Genomic DNA, 14,168 nt, shown 5'->3' on the forward strand with positions numbered 1-14,168 from the left:
ATGATTGAAAATACTCTCGTGGAAAAAACAATGTATGAATGCAGAACTCCGGGTGGAGTGAGAAAGGAAGCGCAGGGTACTGCATGTGTCCACAAAGTTTAGAGGGACACTATAGTAGGAGAGGGTGGCAGAGATTAATCATCATCAGACTCCTAAAACAGCAATACATACATTGTTAAAGAAAAAACGTCACTGTCTCTTTAAATGTTAAAAGTAACAATAATCTTTGTGATTAAAATCCATCCTAAATCACAAGGATTAGTTAAACCAAACATGTTTAGCTTTGCAATAAAAGTTGAATGTTACCGTCTCTTTAAATATTAAGGCAACTTTATTTTTTTATTTCAAAAACTATTATAAATAAATGTTACTCCTCCCGGGCAGCCCATTAGAAAAAGTGGAGCTGTCGGAAAAGTACACACACCTTGTGGCGTATCAATCAATAAAGATGACCCCTAACTGGTATATAATTTATTCAGACCAAGTTGGGTAATAAAATAAAACCTGAGCTCTAGACATAATATAATTAGAGCCACCTTGGTGGTTTACTGTCTGTCACTATAAAAGTTATGTCTCCCAGTCGGCATAGTAATGTCAAAACCGCAGAGACTAAAATAGCCACTGATTCCATAGAGCCCCAGTGTCTGCTCAAGAAGAGACCATTGTCCCATCACCATAAAGAGTCTAAACTGTACCTTAGCCCTTGACAAGTGATTGTATGCAGTGTAGTGCTCACTTTCCGCGAAATAATAAAGTCAGCACTTACCTTGAATGCTGTGCAACAGCATGGCAGTCCAGCAGGTCCCCAGAGGTACTCACCCTCCCATAGCCCTGCAGAACAAGATAAACCCGAGTTAAGAGCTTAAGCTATCTGGAATAGGGCAGCAAATATGTATAGAAGGCGCAGTGAGAATAATGTCCCACCAGTTCCTATTGCTTTAAAGCCACAAAATGCCCTACTATAGAGACTGATCTGGTCTAGGCTACACCCCAGAACAAAGTAGTACACTGTGGCACCACTTTAAATTAAACTCTTGATTGAAGAATCTATAACACCTCACTTTGCCTCTTCCTTTCACTAACACAGGCAAATAATGACTGGGTTGGGAGGGAAGGGTGGAGCTATTTATACAGCTGTGGTGCTCTTTGCCTCCTCCTGCTGACCAGGAGGCGATATCCCACAAGGATGAAATCCGTGGACTCATCATACCTTGGGGGGGGGGGGGGAACCTTTCCTCTAATCATACTCTAGACTAATAGAAAACCCCTTTAAACCCTTAAGGTCTGAGGAATAATTCTACTCAAATTCAAACAAGGTCCATCCTTGAAAGGAAAAACCAGAAGTGTGTAAAAGGAGGAAGCATTTGAAACTGCAATCGCAGAGCTAAAAAGCCTAGGCTGTACCACAAAGCCACAGGTAGGCTTCTAAGTTCATATGGATTTCAGGCCCAAGCCCGGCCGGTTAGAACATCAAGTCTAATAAGACAAGGTTTTAAATGAACCATTAACCTCAAGCTTCTTATCCAAGGGTCTGTAAAGGAGTAACTACCCTCCCAGAGGATCAAGGGCTGAGTCATATTAGAAATGAACCTATTTATCCCAGGAGAACAGCTATATTCCCCAGGGATTGAGGGTCTCCTAGCCAGAGCAGGAATGGTCCCTACTACTTAAGGCACCGTGCTCGACTTCCAAGTCTAACAAAGCCCGACCCTGCTTAGCTTCCCAGGTCGGACTCATTCAGGGCCGAGAGGCTGAAGGCTCCTCCATTCAAGAGAAAAATCTCCCAGCACGGTCTGACAGGAAAACTTCCACGGAGTAATAGTATATATAAAGTTTACTAGATACTTAGGATTGACAACGTCAACGTAACAGTCATTCCATCGTAGCCAAACCTCCTTAAATAAAAGGTGTTGAGGTGTAAAACTGAAGGATATTACAGTATCAGGTGAATGAATTACAGTCCGATTTTGAGATTTCACCCTCAGAGGCTACTAACTTATCCACCTCAGACCTATGAGGGAAAAAACCACCTGTGAGGCAGGTGGAACAGAAACCTTACCGATTCTCAATATTCCTCTTGCGATTTCCCTTAGTATAGGAAAAGCAGATGCCACAGATAACGCCAGATACCTAGGTAGCAAATTCTGCAGGCAAACAACTCCTCCAGGAGATTAAGAGGAACCACAGGGCACTGCATGTAATGCCATAAAGCTTGGGACCTTGAGGAGAAAGCTATGGCAATGCCTGAACAGCATCATCCTGAGAGACTTGAGAACATCTCAAAATAAAAATACTATAATCTTTAATGTTTCAAACAAAAAGACAAAAGGAGCTATCCCTTTAAAAGAGAAAAAAATAGCCTTAAAACAGCGAAAAATGTGTTACAATCCACCTCATCTGATAAAAAGTGGTCATATTTCTGAAAAACGTAATGCATAGGGAGTCAGATGTAAAAAGCAGCAGATAAAATACACTTTCATGACATTGACCATATTGGTCTGGAGCTGTGAAATAACGGAGCAGAATAGACTAAAAAATTCTGAGACTCTTAAGCAAGACCGCCGATTTCTCCTCATGCCGGAAAAAGCCAGGTCACATATGCATCTACGTGAGCTCCAAAAATGGTGCTGCTCAGAACTACAAGGAGGCAGGGTCAAAGAAAAAAAAAAAAAAAAAAAAAAAGGCTCCACTGGCTAATGGCACGCAAATACCTGCACTCTATTAAAAGCATACCCAACGTTAGAATGCCTGCCAAAGGACCATAAGTGGGATCAGTAAAGACCGACTAGCTTGTTCAACCGAACGGTGCGCCATGCGAACTCCTGTTCTCTCGCTCCCACATTCAGCTACCTATGTCATAAGTCGAATTGCCTTTCCACTTAAGCGATATCAGTAAAAAATGAATAGGTTGCACTTCTGCACACAAACATGAAGCAGGACAGACAAAATCGTCCAAATTAAAACAGGCATCAGTACCCTAGGACAGCATCAAACCTGGGTGTAAGATATGGTTCTGTTCTCTGCTGGATTAGCAAAACAGAGCATATTCCCTCAGATCATCACTTACAATTAACCCCTCATCTCTAATCAAGGGAAAAACAGTCTTCATGTCACTTTAAGTGCCTGCTCCCTGCCTACATATGCTAACTAGGATATACGTGTGTCCCCTTAAATTTTTGCAGGAATTACCTAAAGTGCTTTTCTTACCCTCCCAACCTGGAAGATAAACAGCACTTACCTGCATCTAGCCGTCCGGAGGACAGTTTACCTGGCGTGAGAGGATGCGGCTCAACACAGGCCTGTAGGGGAAAAAAAAAAAAAAAAAAAAAAAAACCCTATTCTGGCTTTCAGTACTAGAGCAGCAGAGTGTTAGGAAAACACAGCAAGGCCCACCTTACAAGTTCCTAACTGCTTTAAAGACACCACTGCGCTACTGAAGAGACTAATGTGGAGTACATCTAGACCCCATCTTGAGGAAAGAGCAAGCTTGCTCTGCTTTCAAAATAATAAAGTCTCTATTGAAGTCAGACACCAAACACTTCACCTCCTGCTTGCGTGAGGCAAAGAGAATGACTGGGGTTTATGGGAAGGGAAGTGATACTTAACAGCACTGCTGTGGTGCTCTTTGCCACCTTCCTGCTGGACAGTAGTGATATTCCCAACAGTAATTGATTATCAGTGGACTCACCGTGTCATTAGAAAGAAATAATTTCATACTCCAATAAGCACTGCTGAGATGGATCGAAGTTAAATTTCCTAAAGGTTAGGAACAGTTATATAGTCTTACCGCTTTGTTCTTTAAATGTTCAGGAGATTTCTGATGCAACTGTACAGAAATGTGTACAGCAGGAACATAAATATTGCAGGCACTGCAATGCACTGTCTCAACTTTGACCATGTGATCCTCAATCGTAATACCTAAAAAGTCAAGAATGGGAATCATGAGTAACCAAGGAACTTTGATGCATTTGCCAAATATGGTATATTTTTCCCCAAAGATTTTCCTGTGCTAAATATTTTATAGTTTGTTCTTGAATATCTATACAAATGAGGGACTTGCCCAGCAGCCAGAGGTATGAATTGTGCATACATTCATTTCAGACTCTTGCTTGCAAAAGGTTAAACTGCTGCTTTAATACACTAACTTTCTCCCATGTCCTTTCAAAACAGTATATGGTTAGTATGTGACTCGTGCATTTTAACACAAAAGCCTGCCAGTACCAGGTTTACATACCTTCCATCATATCTTTTTGCACTTGGTTTGAAGAGCCACTCTGAGAAGAAGCTTTGCGAGCTGCCATTTTCTTGTACTTATTTACAATACTTTCCTTTAAATAAAAAACGATAGTATGTTCTATGTTAATGTCAGTTGCCTGTTAAACCATCTGATACACACCAACGTTTGGGTTAAACATTGCTATGGATTGTTTGGCCACAACAGCATACTGAAAGAAAAATCCTACTTACATGAAGAAAGTCAATAGCAGTCTGGTCAAACTTTGTTTGCTTCTGAATATGATTTAGCATTTCCTTGTGGTAATCACTATTTAAATGTTCATCGATGCCTTTCTCATCAAAAGATCGAAATTTGCAAAATGAACATGTGAATGCCATCCTAAAGAGATTTTGAATTTATTACAAACATGTTCTTGCACAAAGACACCACAGAAACAAATATGCCAGAAGTTCCATTGGACTATTTTGTAATCTTATTCATCAGGTCATCACCAGAGCCTCAGCCTTGTTTTAGTGTTAGGGATCCTAGGCAATTTAGGAATGTCCTTTACATAAAGTATGTTAGAAATGCCAACGGTAAAATAAAGGTATCTGTATAACAGATGAGCACTATATTTTACTACTTAACAGATAACTAGTCTCACTAATCAATAATTAGCCCCAATTGAGAACATTGCAGTGCTTTGTGTTTAACCTTAACAGAACATTTTGCCAGCTGGTGGCATGAAGTAGCAGGGTGGAAATTAAAGTTAATCTATCCAAAGCAAGTTTCATTTTTTTGTCAACATTTGTTGAACAAATCAATAAATCAACTTGTTAAATTGATTAATCATAGCTTAAAATTGGCTTAAAGTGGCAGTAAATCCTAGAGATTCAAAATGCTAGGATTTACCATCATTAAAAATAAAGGCTTCATTCATCAGTTTAAAAATCCAGGGCCGGATTTCTTCTTGTGAAAGTGCAACACTAAGATCTGGATTTGCACAACGAAGTGTTGCAATTTCACAAGTCCAGCTCCAAAAATAACCAAATGCTGCTGGTTGCCACCATATTCAGCATTAGTTTGCCTCTGGATACTGAATTCACATTCCTTTTTTTAAATATATTTATTTGTATCCAGCACATTTATACAACAATAATGTAAAAAGAAAGAAAACAAAAACACAAAAAAAAACATAACCAAGAAAGAGACAAATAAATTAGAGCCGCTCTTTTACAAAGTTACAAAGATACTTTTAGTCATTTAAGTAATAATGTGTAAATTCACACTTAGTTCATGAATTGCTATAATTCTCTTAGTTACTTAACCATACAATGTGTTTGTGATTTTACATTTTTAAACTCACGAGAAGGTGTGGGGGGGGGGGGGGAACAAGAATCAGACCCTCAAAATGCTTCCTCCCACAATCCACACAGCAAGCAAACTTCCAAATGATTAGTATTAGTCCAGATGTAGTTCCGGAAATTAGTTATTCACTAGGGCCAGTTCTAAAGTTTCTGTACCTCGAAAAGGCGAGATTAGTAACATTTGAATTTCTTTAGGAAGGCTATTAATAATGTTCCTCCATTTAATCAGAAAGTGTTTGATTGGTGCCTCAGAGTTTGAGGTATCCATCTGTTCTATTAAAAGTTGGTTTTTAAGTTTTTGTATAAATTCTGACAGGTTAGGGGCTTTAGACGATTTCCAATATTTAAGAATCAATAACCTAGCTGTCATTATTACCGTGTTTAAGTGTAGTGTATTTTTGTGTAGTCCTTATGGATATCTATAAAAAAAAATATATGATCTTTTAATTGGAGCTGGATATTAACTTTATTCATCCAAAAATTGTCTGCGTTTAGGACAAGAAGTGCCTAAGTTATCCCACAATGCTTTCATGCGAAGTGTAATATAGATGTGGCTAATAATTTTCGTATGTGATTCTCTCCAGGCAGTGGCAAGTGTTGATGCATCTGCACGCCTATAGCTTTTATATATAGTATCGACCGAGACCTTCCACCATTCTGCTATTTTTTTTAACATTATCCAAGCCTTTCCGGTTTATGACCATTTTGTATAGTGTGGTTATATTATATTTCCCTGCTTTAAAAAGCGTCAATACAGGATCTAACATTTCAGAAATTGTGACCTGTAAAAGGACCTGTAGGAAATGCTGTATCTGAAAAAAGGGGGAATAAAAAATCTTTGTTAGAGATTCCATATTCTTGAATTAAATCTTGCATTGATCGGCAATCTCCAGTAGCAGTGTCTCTTAACTGATCTAAATATCTTAAGCCCTTTTGATATCACTCGTTGAAATTTTTTTAATTTAAAGCTGGTGTAAAATTTGGATTTCCTGCTATAGTCAGGTATTTAGCGTAACTAAGAACTATTTAGTTTTTTTGATAATTTGTACCAGGCCTGAATTACATTATAGATAACAGGCAATTCACATTCCTAACAAACCTACAAGAGTACCAATAAGTAACAAATCTGTTTGCAATTTCTGACTCACTTTAACATTGAACTATATGTTTATATAATTGAAATAAAGTACCCTGCAAACAACAACTAGCAAAAAAAAAAAAAATCAAAACAAATCAGCATTTTTACCAGTATCCATCACCATATTTCTCAATGTACTTCTCCCTCTTGCGCCTCTGCAGCTCTTTCCGTAGTTCAGTGTGGCGTTCTTCCTCAGCATCATTCTTCACTAGATTATAAAAAGTATTGATATACAGAAGTAAAGCTCTCATTTGAAAATCTACAACAGGGATTGGCAAACCCAGGGAGCCACTGGCACCTAGAATTTTACTTCTGCCTTTCAACTGTTATCCTCCATACATCTATATACAAATTCCACTGAGTCTCTTAAATTTTAACAGATTCGTGGACCACTGTGTTAAATGACAGTTATCAATTTGAAGAAACCAATTCAGACTTGTTACTGGAGTTGACAAAGCTAGCAACTCATTGTTAGAAAAAAAACATTAATTGTTTTGGAGTTGAACGTGCTGTGGTCATATTTGGAAGTACAAAAAGTCTTCACAAGAATAATCTGTACACCCACAATTTTCAGACAAAAAAAAAAAAAAAAAAAAAAGAGGGGGGGGGAGTACATTTTTTTAAAGCAAATTTAGGTTTTCAAGCAGCAGTATGATACTTTATTTCATTAGAGGGCCTATAGTCTGACAGGCATCAGGTGCTTTTGCTTGATTCATCTTAGACCAATGCGTTTTAAACATGTCCTTGTGCCTCCTAACAGACCAGATTTTCAGGATTGCCTTCGGTAAGCAGGTAAAAATAACCTTTTACTAATCAACCGATTTCACCTGTGGTCCAGATCAGATATCAAAATCAGCCCAAAGGACAGGTTTGAAAACCAGAGTCAGTGATTAGGCACTTTTTATTATTCAAACTTATTACAGCAACTTAGCCTGCTATTCACCGGTTTCAATCATCAATAGCATTAGTCAAGTTGCATGTATAAAGAATTGTAAAATGCAAGTGTTTGCTTTTAGACTTCCTCTGGGTATTGACAATAGTGATGACCTGATTTGCAGGGTTGCCAGTGCTAAAAAAGGAAAATTATGCTTACCTGATAAATGTATTTCTTTTACGATAAGACGAGTCCACGGATTTCATCCTTACTTGTGGGATATCGCCTCCTGGTCAGCAGGGGGAGGCAAAGAGCTCCACAGCAGAGCTGCATAAATAGCTCATCCCTTCCCCCCCAAACCAGTATTCGACCGAAGTTAGGAAGAGAAAGGAAAAGTCAAGGAGCAGAGGTGACTGAAGTTTAACAAAAATAAAAACCTGTCTTAGAAAATGACAGGGTGGGCCGTGGACTTGTCATATCGGAAAAGAAATACATTTATCAGGTACGCATAAATTTCCTTTTCTTTTACAAGATGACAAGTCCACGGATTTCATCCTTACTTGTGGGATACAATACCAAAAGCAATAGGACACAGATGAAAGGGAGGGACAAGACAGGAACCTAAACAGAAGGCACCACTGCTTGAAGAACCTTTCTCCCAAAAACAGCCTCAGACGAAGCAAAAGTATCAGATTTGTAAAATTTGGAAAAAGTGTGAAGAGACGACCAAGTTGCAGCCTTGCAAATCTGTTCCACAGAAGCATCATTCTTAAATGTCCATGAGGAAGTCACAGCCCTAGTAGAATGAGCCGTAATTCAATCAGGAGGCTGCTGTCCAGCAGTCTCATACACTCAAAACGGATGATAATCTTCAGGCAAAAAGAAAGGTAGCCAAAGCCTTCCAACCCCTACGTTTCCCAGAAAATAAACAACAAATAGTGAAGATGATTGACGAAAGTCCTTAGTCACCTGCAAGTAAAACTTCAGGGCACGGACCACGTCCAAGTTATGCAACAGACGCTCCTCCTTAGGATTAGGACACAATGAAGGAACAATAATTTCCTGATTAACATTCTTGTTAGAGACAACCTTAGGAAGAAAACCTGGTTTGGCACGTAACACTACCTTATCGGAATGAAAAATAAGGTTAACATTGTAAAGCCGAAAGCTCAGAAACTCTGCGAGAAGAAGAAATAGCTACCAAAAATAAAACTTTCCAAGATAATAACTTAATATCTATGGAATGCATAGGTTCAAACGGAACCCCTTGAAGAACATTAAAGGACCAGTCAACACAGTAGATTTGCATAATCAACAAATGCAAGATAACAAGACAATACAATAGCACTTAGTCTGAACTTCAAATAAGTAGATTTTTTTTCTGACAATTTTAAGTTATGTCTTTTTCCACTCCCCCTGTACCATGTGACAGCCATCAGCCAATCACAAATGCATACATGTACCATGTGACAGCCAGCCATTCACAAATGCATACACACTTATTCTTGCACATGCTCAGTAGGAGCTGGTGACTCAAAAAGTGTAAATATAAAAAGACTGTGCACATTTAGTTAATGGAAGTAAATTGGAAAGTTGTTGGCATGCTCTATCTGAATAATGAAAGTTTCATTTTGATTGAGTGTCCCTTTAAGAACTAAATTTAAACTCCAAGGAGGAGCAATTTATCTAAACACAAGCCTGATTCTAGTTAGAGCCTGACAAAAGGATTGAACATCTGCCAGACGCTTGTGTAGCAAAACAGACAAAGCAGAAAACTGTCCCTTTAAGGAACTTGTTGACAACCCTTTCTCCAATCCTACTTGGAGAAAAGATAAAATCTTAGGAAACCTAATCTTACTCCATGAGTAGCCCTTGGATTCGCACCAATAAAGATATTTACGCCATATCTTATGGTAAATTTTTCTAGTAACAGGCCTTACGTGTCTGAATAAAGGCATCAATAACCGAATCAGAAAACCCTCGCTTAGATAAAAATCAAGCATTCAATCTCCAAGCAGTCAGCTGCAGAGAAACTAGATTTGGATGATGGAAGGGTCCCTGAATAAGAAGGTCCTGCCGCAATGGAAGTTTCCACGGTGGCACAGATGACAAGTCCACCAGATCGGCATAGCACGTCATGCGAGGCCACGCAGGAGCGATGAGAATCACCGAAGCCTTTTCCTGTTGATCCGAGCAATCACCTGGGGAAGGAGAGCAAACGGTGGAAACACATAAGCTACTTTGAACGACCAAGGCACTGCCAAGGCATCTATCAGTTCGGCCTGAGGATCCCTGGACCCGCATCTCTGAAGCTTGGCATTCTGACGAGATGCCATAAAATCCAACTCCGGTCTGCCCCATCTGAGAATTAGGTTGGCAAAGACCTCCGGGTGGAGTTCCCATTCCCCCGGATGAAAATTGTCTGCTCAAAAAAATCCGCCTCCCAGTTGTCCACTCCTGAGATGTAGATTGCAGACAGATAACAAGAGTGAGTGTCCGCCCACTGAATTATCTTTAATACTTCTGTCATCGCTAAGGAACTCCTTGTTCCTCCCTGATTGATGTAAGCCACAGTCGTGATGTTGTCCGACTGGAATCTGATGAATTTGGCCGAGGCCAAGCCTGAAGCGCATTGAATATTGCTCTCAACTCCAGAATATTGATGGGAAGTAGAGACTCCGACCGAGTCCACACATCCCGAGCCTTCAGGGAATTTCAGACTGCACCCCATCTTATTAGGCTGGCGTCAGTTGTCACTATCACCCACGAGGGTCTGCGGAAGCACGTCCCTTGGGACAGATGATCTGGCAATAACCACCAAAGAGAGTCCCTTGTCTCCTGATCCAGATCTATTTGAGGAGACAAATTTGCATAATCTCCATTCCATTGTCTTAGCATGCTCAGTTGTAGAAGTCTGAGATGAAAACAAGCAAACTGAATAATGTCCATTGCCACCACCATCAATCCGATAGTCTCCATGCACTGAGCCACTGACGGCTGAGGGATTGGACTGAAGTGATCGACATGTATTCAGAATCTTTAACTTTCTAACTTCCGTCAAAAAGACTTTCATGGACAGAGTCGATTAGAGTTCCCAGGAAGGGAACCCCCGTTTGTGGAATTAAAGAACTCTTTTCTAGATTCACCTTCCATCCGTGAGTCCTTAGAAAGGACAGAACAATGTCGGTATGAGACTGTCAGTTGATAAGACGCCTGGATCAGAATGTCGTCCAGATAAGGTGCCACTGCAATGCCCCGCGGCCTGAGAACCGCTAACAGACCACAGAACCTTTGAGAAAATTCTGGGTGCCGTGGCTAGACCGAAAGGGAGGGCCACGAACTGAAAAGGTTTGTCCACAAAAGCAAACATCAGGAACTTGTGATCTTTGTGGATAGGAATATGAAGATATGCATCCTTCAAATCCACTGTAGTCATATATTGACCCTCCTGGATCAATGGAAGAATTGTTCTCCATATTGAAGGATGGAACTCTGAGAAATTTGTTTAGACTCTTGGGATCTAAAATGGGTCGGAACGTTGGGAACCACAAAAAGATTTGAGTAAAACCCCTGCCCCTGTATTTGAACGGGACAAATTACTCCCATAGTGGAGAGGTCTTTTACACAACGTAAGAATGCCTCTTTATCTGGTCTACAGATAATCGTGAAAGAAGAAACCTTCCTCTGGGGAAGGAATTTTTGTACTCCAACCGATATCCTTGAGACACTATTTCTAGAGTCCAAGGATCCTGAACGTCCCTTACCCAAGCATGGACAAAGTGAGAGTCTGCCCCCTACTAGACCCGGTTCGGGGGCTGCCCATTCATGCTGTCTTGGTAGCAGCAGCTGGCTTCTTGGGTTGTTTACCCTTGTTCCAAGCCCGGTTGGGTCTCCAGGTGGGCTTGGCCTGTGAATAATTCCCTTCCTGTTTAGTGGAAGAGGGGACTCCTTTGAAATTTCAAAAGGAACGAAAATTACTCAGTCTACCCTTTTGCTTGGATGTTTTATCTTGAGGGAGGAGGTGACCCTTGCCTCCTGTGATGTCAGAAATGATCTCCTTCAAGTCAGGCCCGAACAGGGTCTTTCCCTTGTAAGGAATAGCTAAGAGCTTAGATTGAGGACACATCCGCAGACCAAGATTTTAAACCATAAGGCACTTTGTGCCAAGATGGAAAATCATGAATTCTTGGCCACCAATTTGGTGATCTGAAAGGCAGCATCCGTAATAAAAGAATTAGCCAGTTTAAGGGCCTTAATTCTATCCTGTATTTCCTCCAAGAAAGTCTCAGTCCTAAGAGACTCTACTAGAGCATCAAACCAAAATGCAGCCGCAGTCGTGACTGTTTCAATGCAGGCCGTCTGTTGTAATAGGAACCCCTGGTGAACATAAAGTTTCTTAAGACCCTCTAACTTCTTATCCATGGGTCTTTGAAAGCACAACGGTCCTCGATAGGGATAGTCATACGCTTAGCCAGGGTAGAGATAGCTCCCTCCACCTTAGGGATCGACTGCCAAGAATCCAGAACAGCGTCAGCTATAGGATACATCTTCTTAAACATAGGGAAGGGGAGAACGGGATACCCGGTCTTTCCCATTCCCCAGCAATAATTTCCGAAATTCTCTTAGGAACCAGAAAAACATCAGAATATGAAGGGACCTCCAAATATCTGTCCATCTTACGCAATTTCTCTGGAGGGACCACAATAGAGTCAGTCGTCCAGAGTCACTAAAACCTCCCGTAGTAACAGACGGAGGTGTTAAAGTTTAAATCTGAAAAACATTACTTCCGAATCTGTCTGGGGTAAGGCACTCCCTAAGTCAGACAATGCACCCTCAGATAAATTCTCCCTACCCCCACAATTTAGAGCCCTGGGAGGGTACATCGGAGATTGCCATCAAAGCATCAGAAGTCGCAGGGACCACCTGGGCCTCTTTCCTGCTGCATTTGCCTTGCAAAACTGGTAACAGATAAAACTTCTGAAAGAGTGGATTACATAACTGCAGCCATATCCTGCAGAGTAAATGAAGCAGACGCCGTGGAGGAACACTGTCGCTTGAGCGGGCGTTAGAGGCTGTGACGCTTGGGGAGAAAGATGTGGCATACCCTGAATTTCATCATTCTGAGAGCAATTCTTAGATGTATCATACCCTGAATTTCATCATTCTGAGAGCAATTCTTAGATGTATCTTTATTAAATAAAATTTGGCCTTTACACTGTAAGGCCCTCCCAATGCATGAGGGACACAAAGTAACCGGGAGTTCCACAATGGCTTCTAAACACATAGCACATGTAGTGTGTTCCAGATACTCCATGTTAGACACAACCAAGCTAGCTTTTATATTCTGTGTGGTAACTGACAATTAGCTAAACATGTATACAAAAAACAACGTGTGCACTGTCTTTAAAGGTAAACTGTCTCCGTTTTCACAGAACGATACTGAATAAAAATGCAGTTGCGGTATTAGCCTTTTATCCCACACTAAACCGGATAAAAGAAAATCCACTTGCACCCCAGAACAGTCACCGCAGCTCTGCTGCAGCTAATACCCGACTCCACAGACCAACTATCCTCTAAAACGGCGAGCCTACAAACAATTGTATAAACAGCCACACGCTGACTTAGGAGCTGTAATGAAATGCTGCCGATCCGGTACCCCAGCAAACAAACTGCGCAGCTGAAGCGCGCGAAGACTAGGCTCCCTTCGTGGGCGTACTCAACATAGCCCGGGAAAACAAAATGAGTACCGCCATACACCAGAGTCCGATAGAGAGTATTAGATCTCCCGATCAGCCCCATGTTTCACATGTCCAATAACATAATAAATTAATCGCCGGTTGCAACACAGTAAATGAACCGCAAACAGCTCCCAGCACTTCTAGGCTAGAATATGCATGCCAGAATGAGTTGGGGAAGTTAAACATGTCGGTATCCCATTTTCATAAAAATGATAACCCACACATGCAAGAAGGGGAAGCCCTATACCCGAGCCCATAACCCTTCACAGACAAAGGCAGAGTACAGTCAAATTCTGAGATATGCTGCAGAGCCCCAGAGATAAAAGACTGCACTTACCTCCATGCTGAGGAACAGCATGATAATCTCAGTGTCAAGAGGTTCACTCTTCCTGAGGTCCTGTGAAGGTAGAAGTGTCTTGGTTAGTACGCTTAGACAATACACATAAAGCAGCACAAGCAAGGGAGGCGCAGTGAAGCTAAAACTGCACCAGTTCCCATAGCCTAAAAGACTATCACTACAGATGCTGCCCTATAGAAAAAAAGTACACACTGGCACCATTTAAAAATAAAAAAAAAAACTCTTGATTGAAGAATCTAAACCAACACCTCACTTTACCTCTTCCTATCACTAAAACAGGCAAAGAGAATGACTGGGTTGGTGGAGGAGCTATTTAGGCAGCTCTGCTATGGAGCTCTTTGCCTCCTCCTGCTGACCAGGAGGCGATATCCCACAAGGATGAAATCCGTGGACTCGTCATATCTTGTAAAAGAAATTAGCCCAATTGCAAACTACTAAACTTGTCTTGGGTCAGTATTATGGTTTGCTCTTAAAGGC

At 40.9% G+C, this 14,168-nt stretch overlaps 1 protein-coding gene across 1 annotated transcript in view; it reads right to left on the minus strand.

Annotated features, from left to right (window-relative positions):
• Positions 1-14,168, minus strand: part of LOC128641391 (DBIRD complex subunit ZNF326) — a 62,036-nt gene that overhangs the window by 30,804 nt on the left and 17,064 nt on the right. The window contains exons 5-8 of the mRNA XM_053694017.1: positions 6,830-6,929; positions 4,468-4,615; positions 4,235-4,328; positions 3,788-3,918 (exon numbers count right to left, since the gene is read on the minus strand). Of these exons, the coding sequence (XP_053549992.1) occupies positions 3,788-3,918; positions 4,235-4,328; positions 4,468-4,615; positions 6,830-6,929 (473 nt within the window). The remainder of the gene's footprint in view (positions 1-3,787; positions 3,919-4,234; positions 4,329-4,467; positions 4,616-6,829; positions 6,930-14,168) is intronic.

Source organism: Bombina bombina, chromosome 10, assembly GCF_027579735.1.
Source record: "Bombina bombina isolate aBomBom1 chromosome 10, aBomBom1.pri, whole genome shotgun sequence".
NCBI classification, from domain to species: domain Eukaryota; kingdom Metazoa; phylum Chordata; class Amphibia; order Anura; family Bombinatoridae; genus Bombina; species Bombina bombina.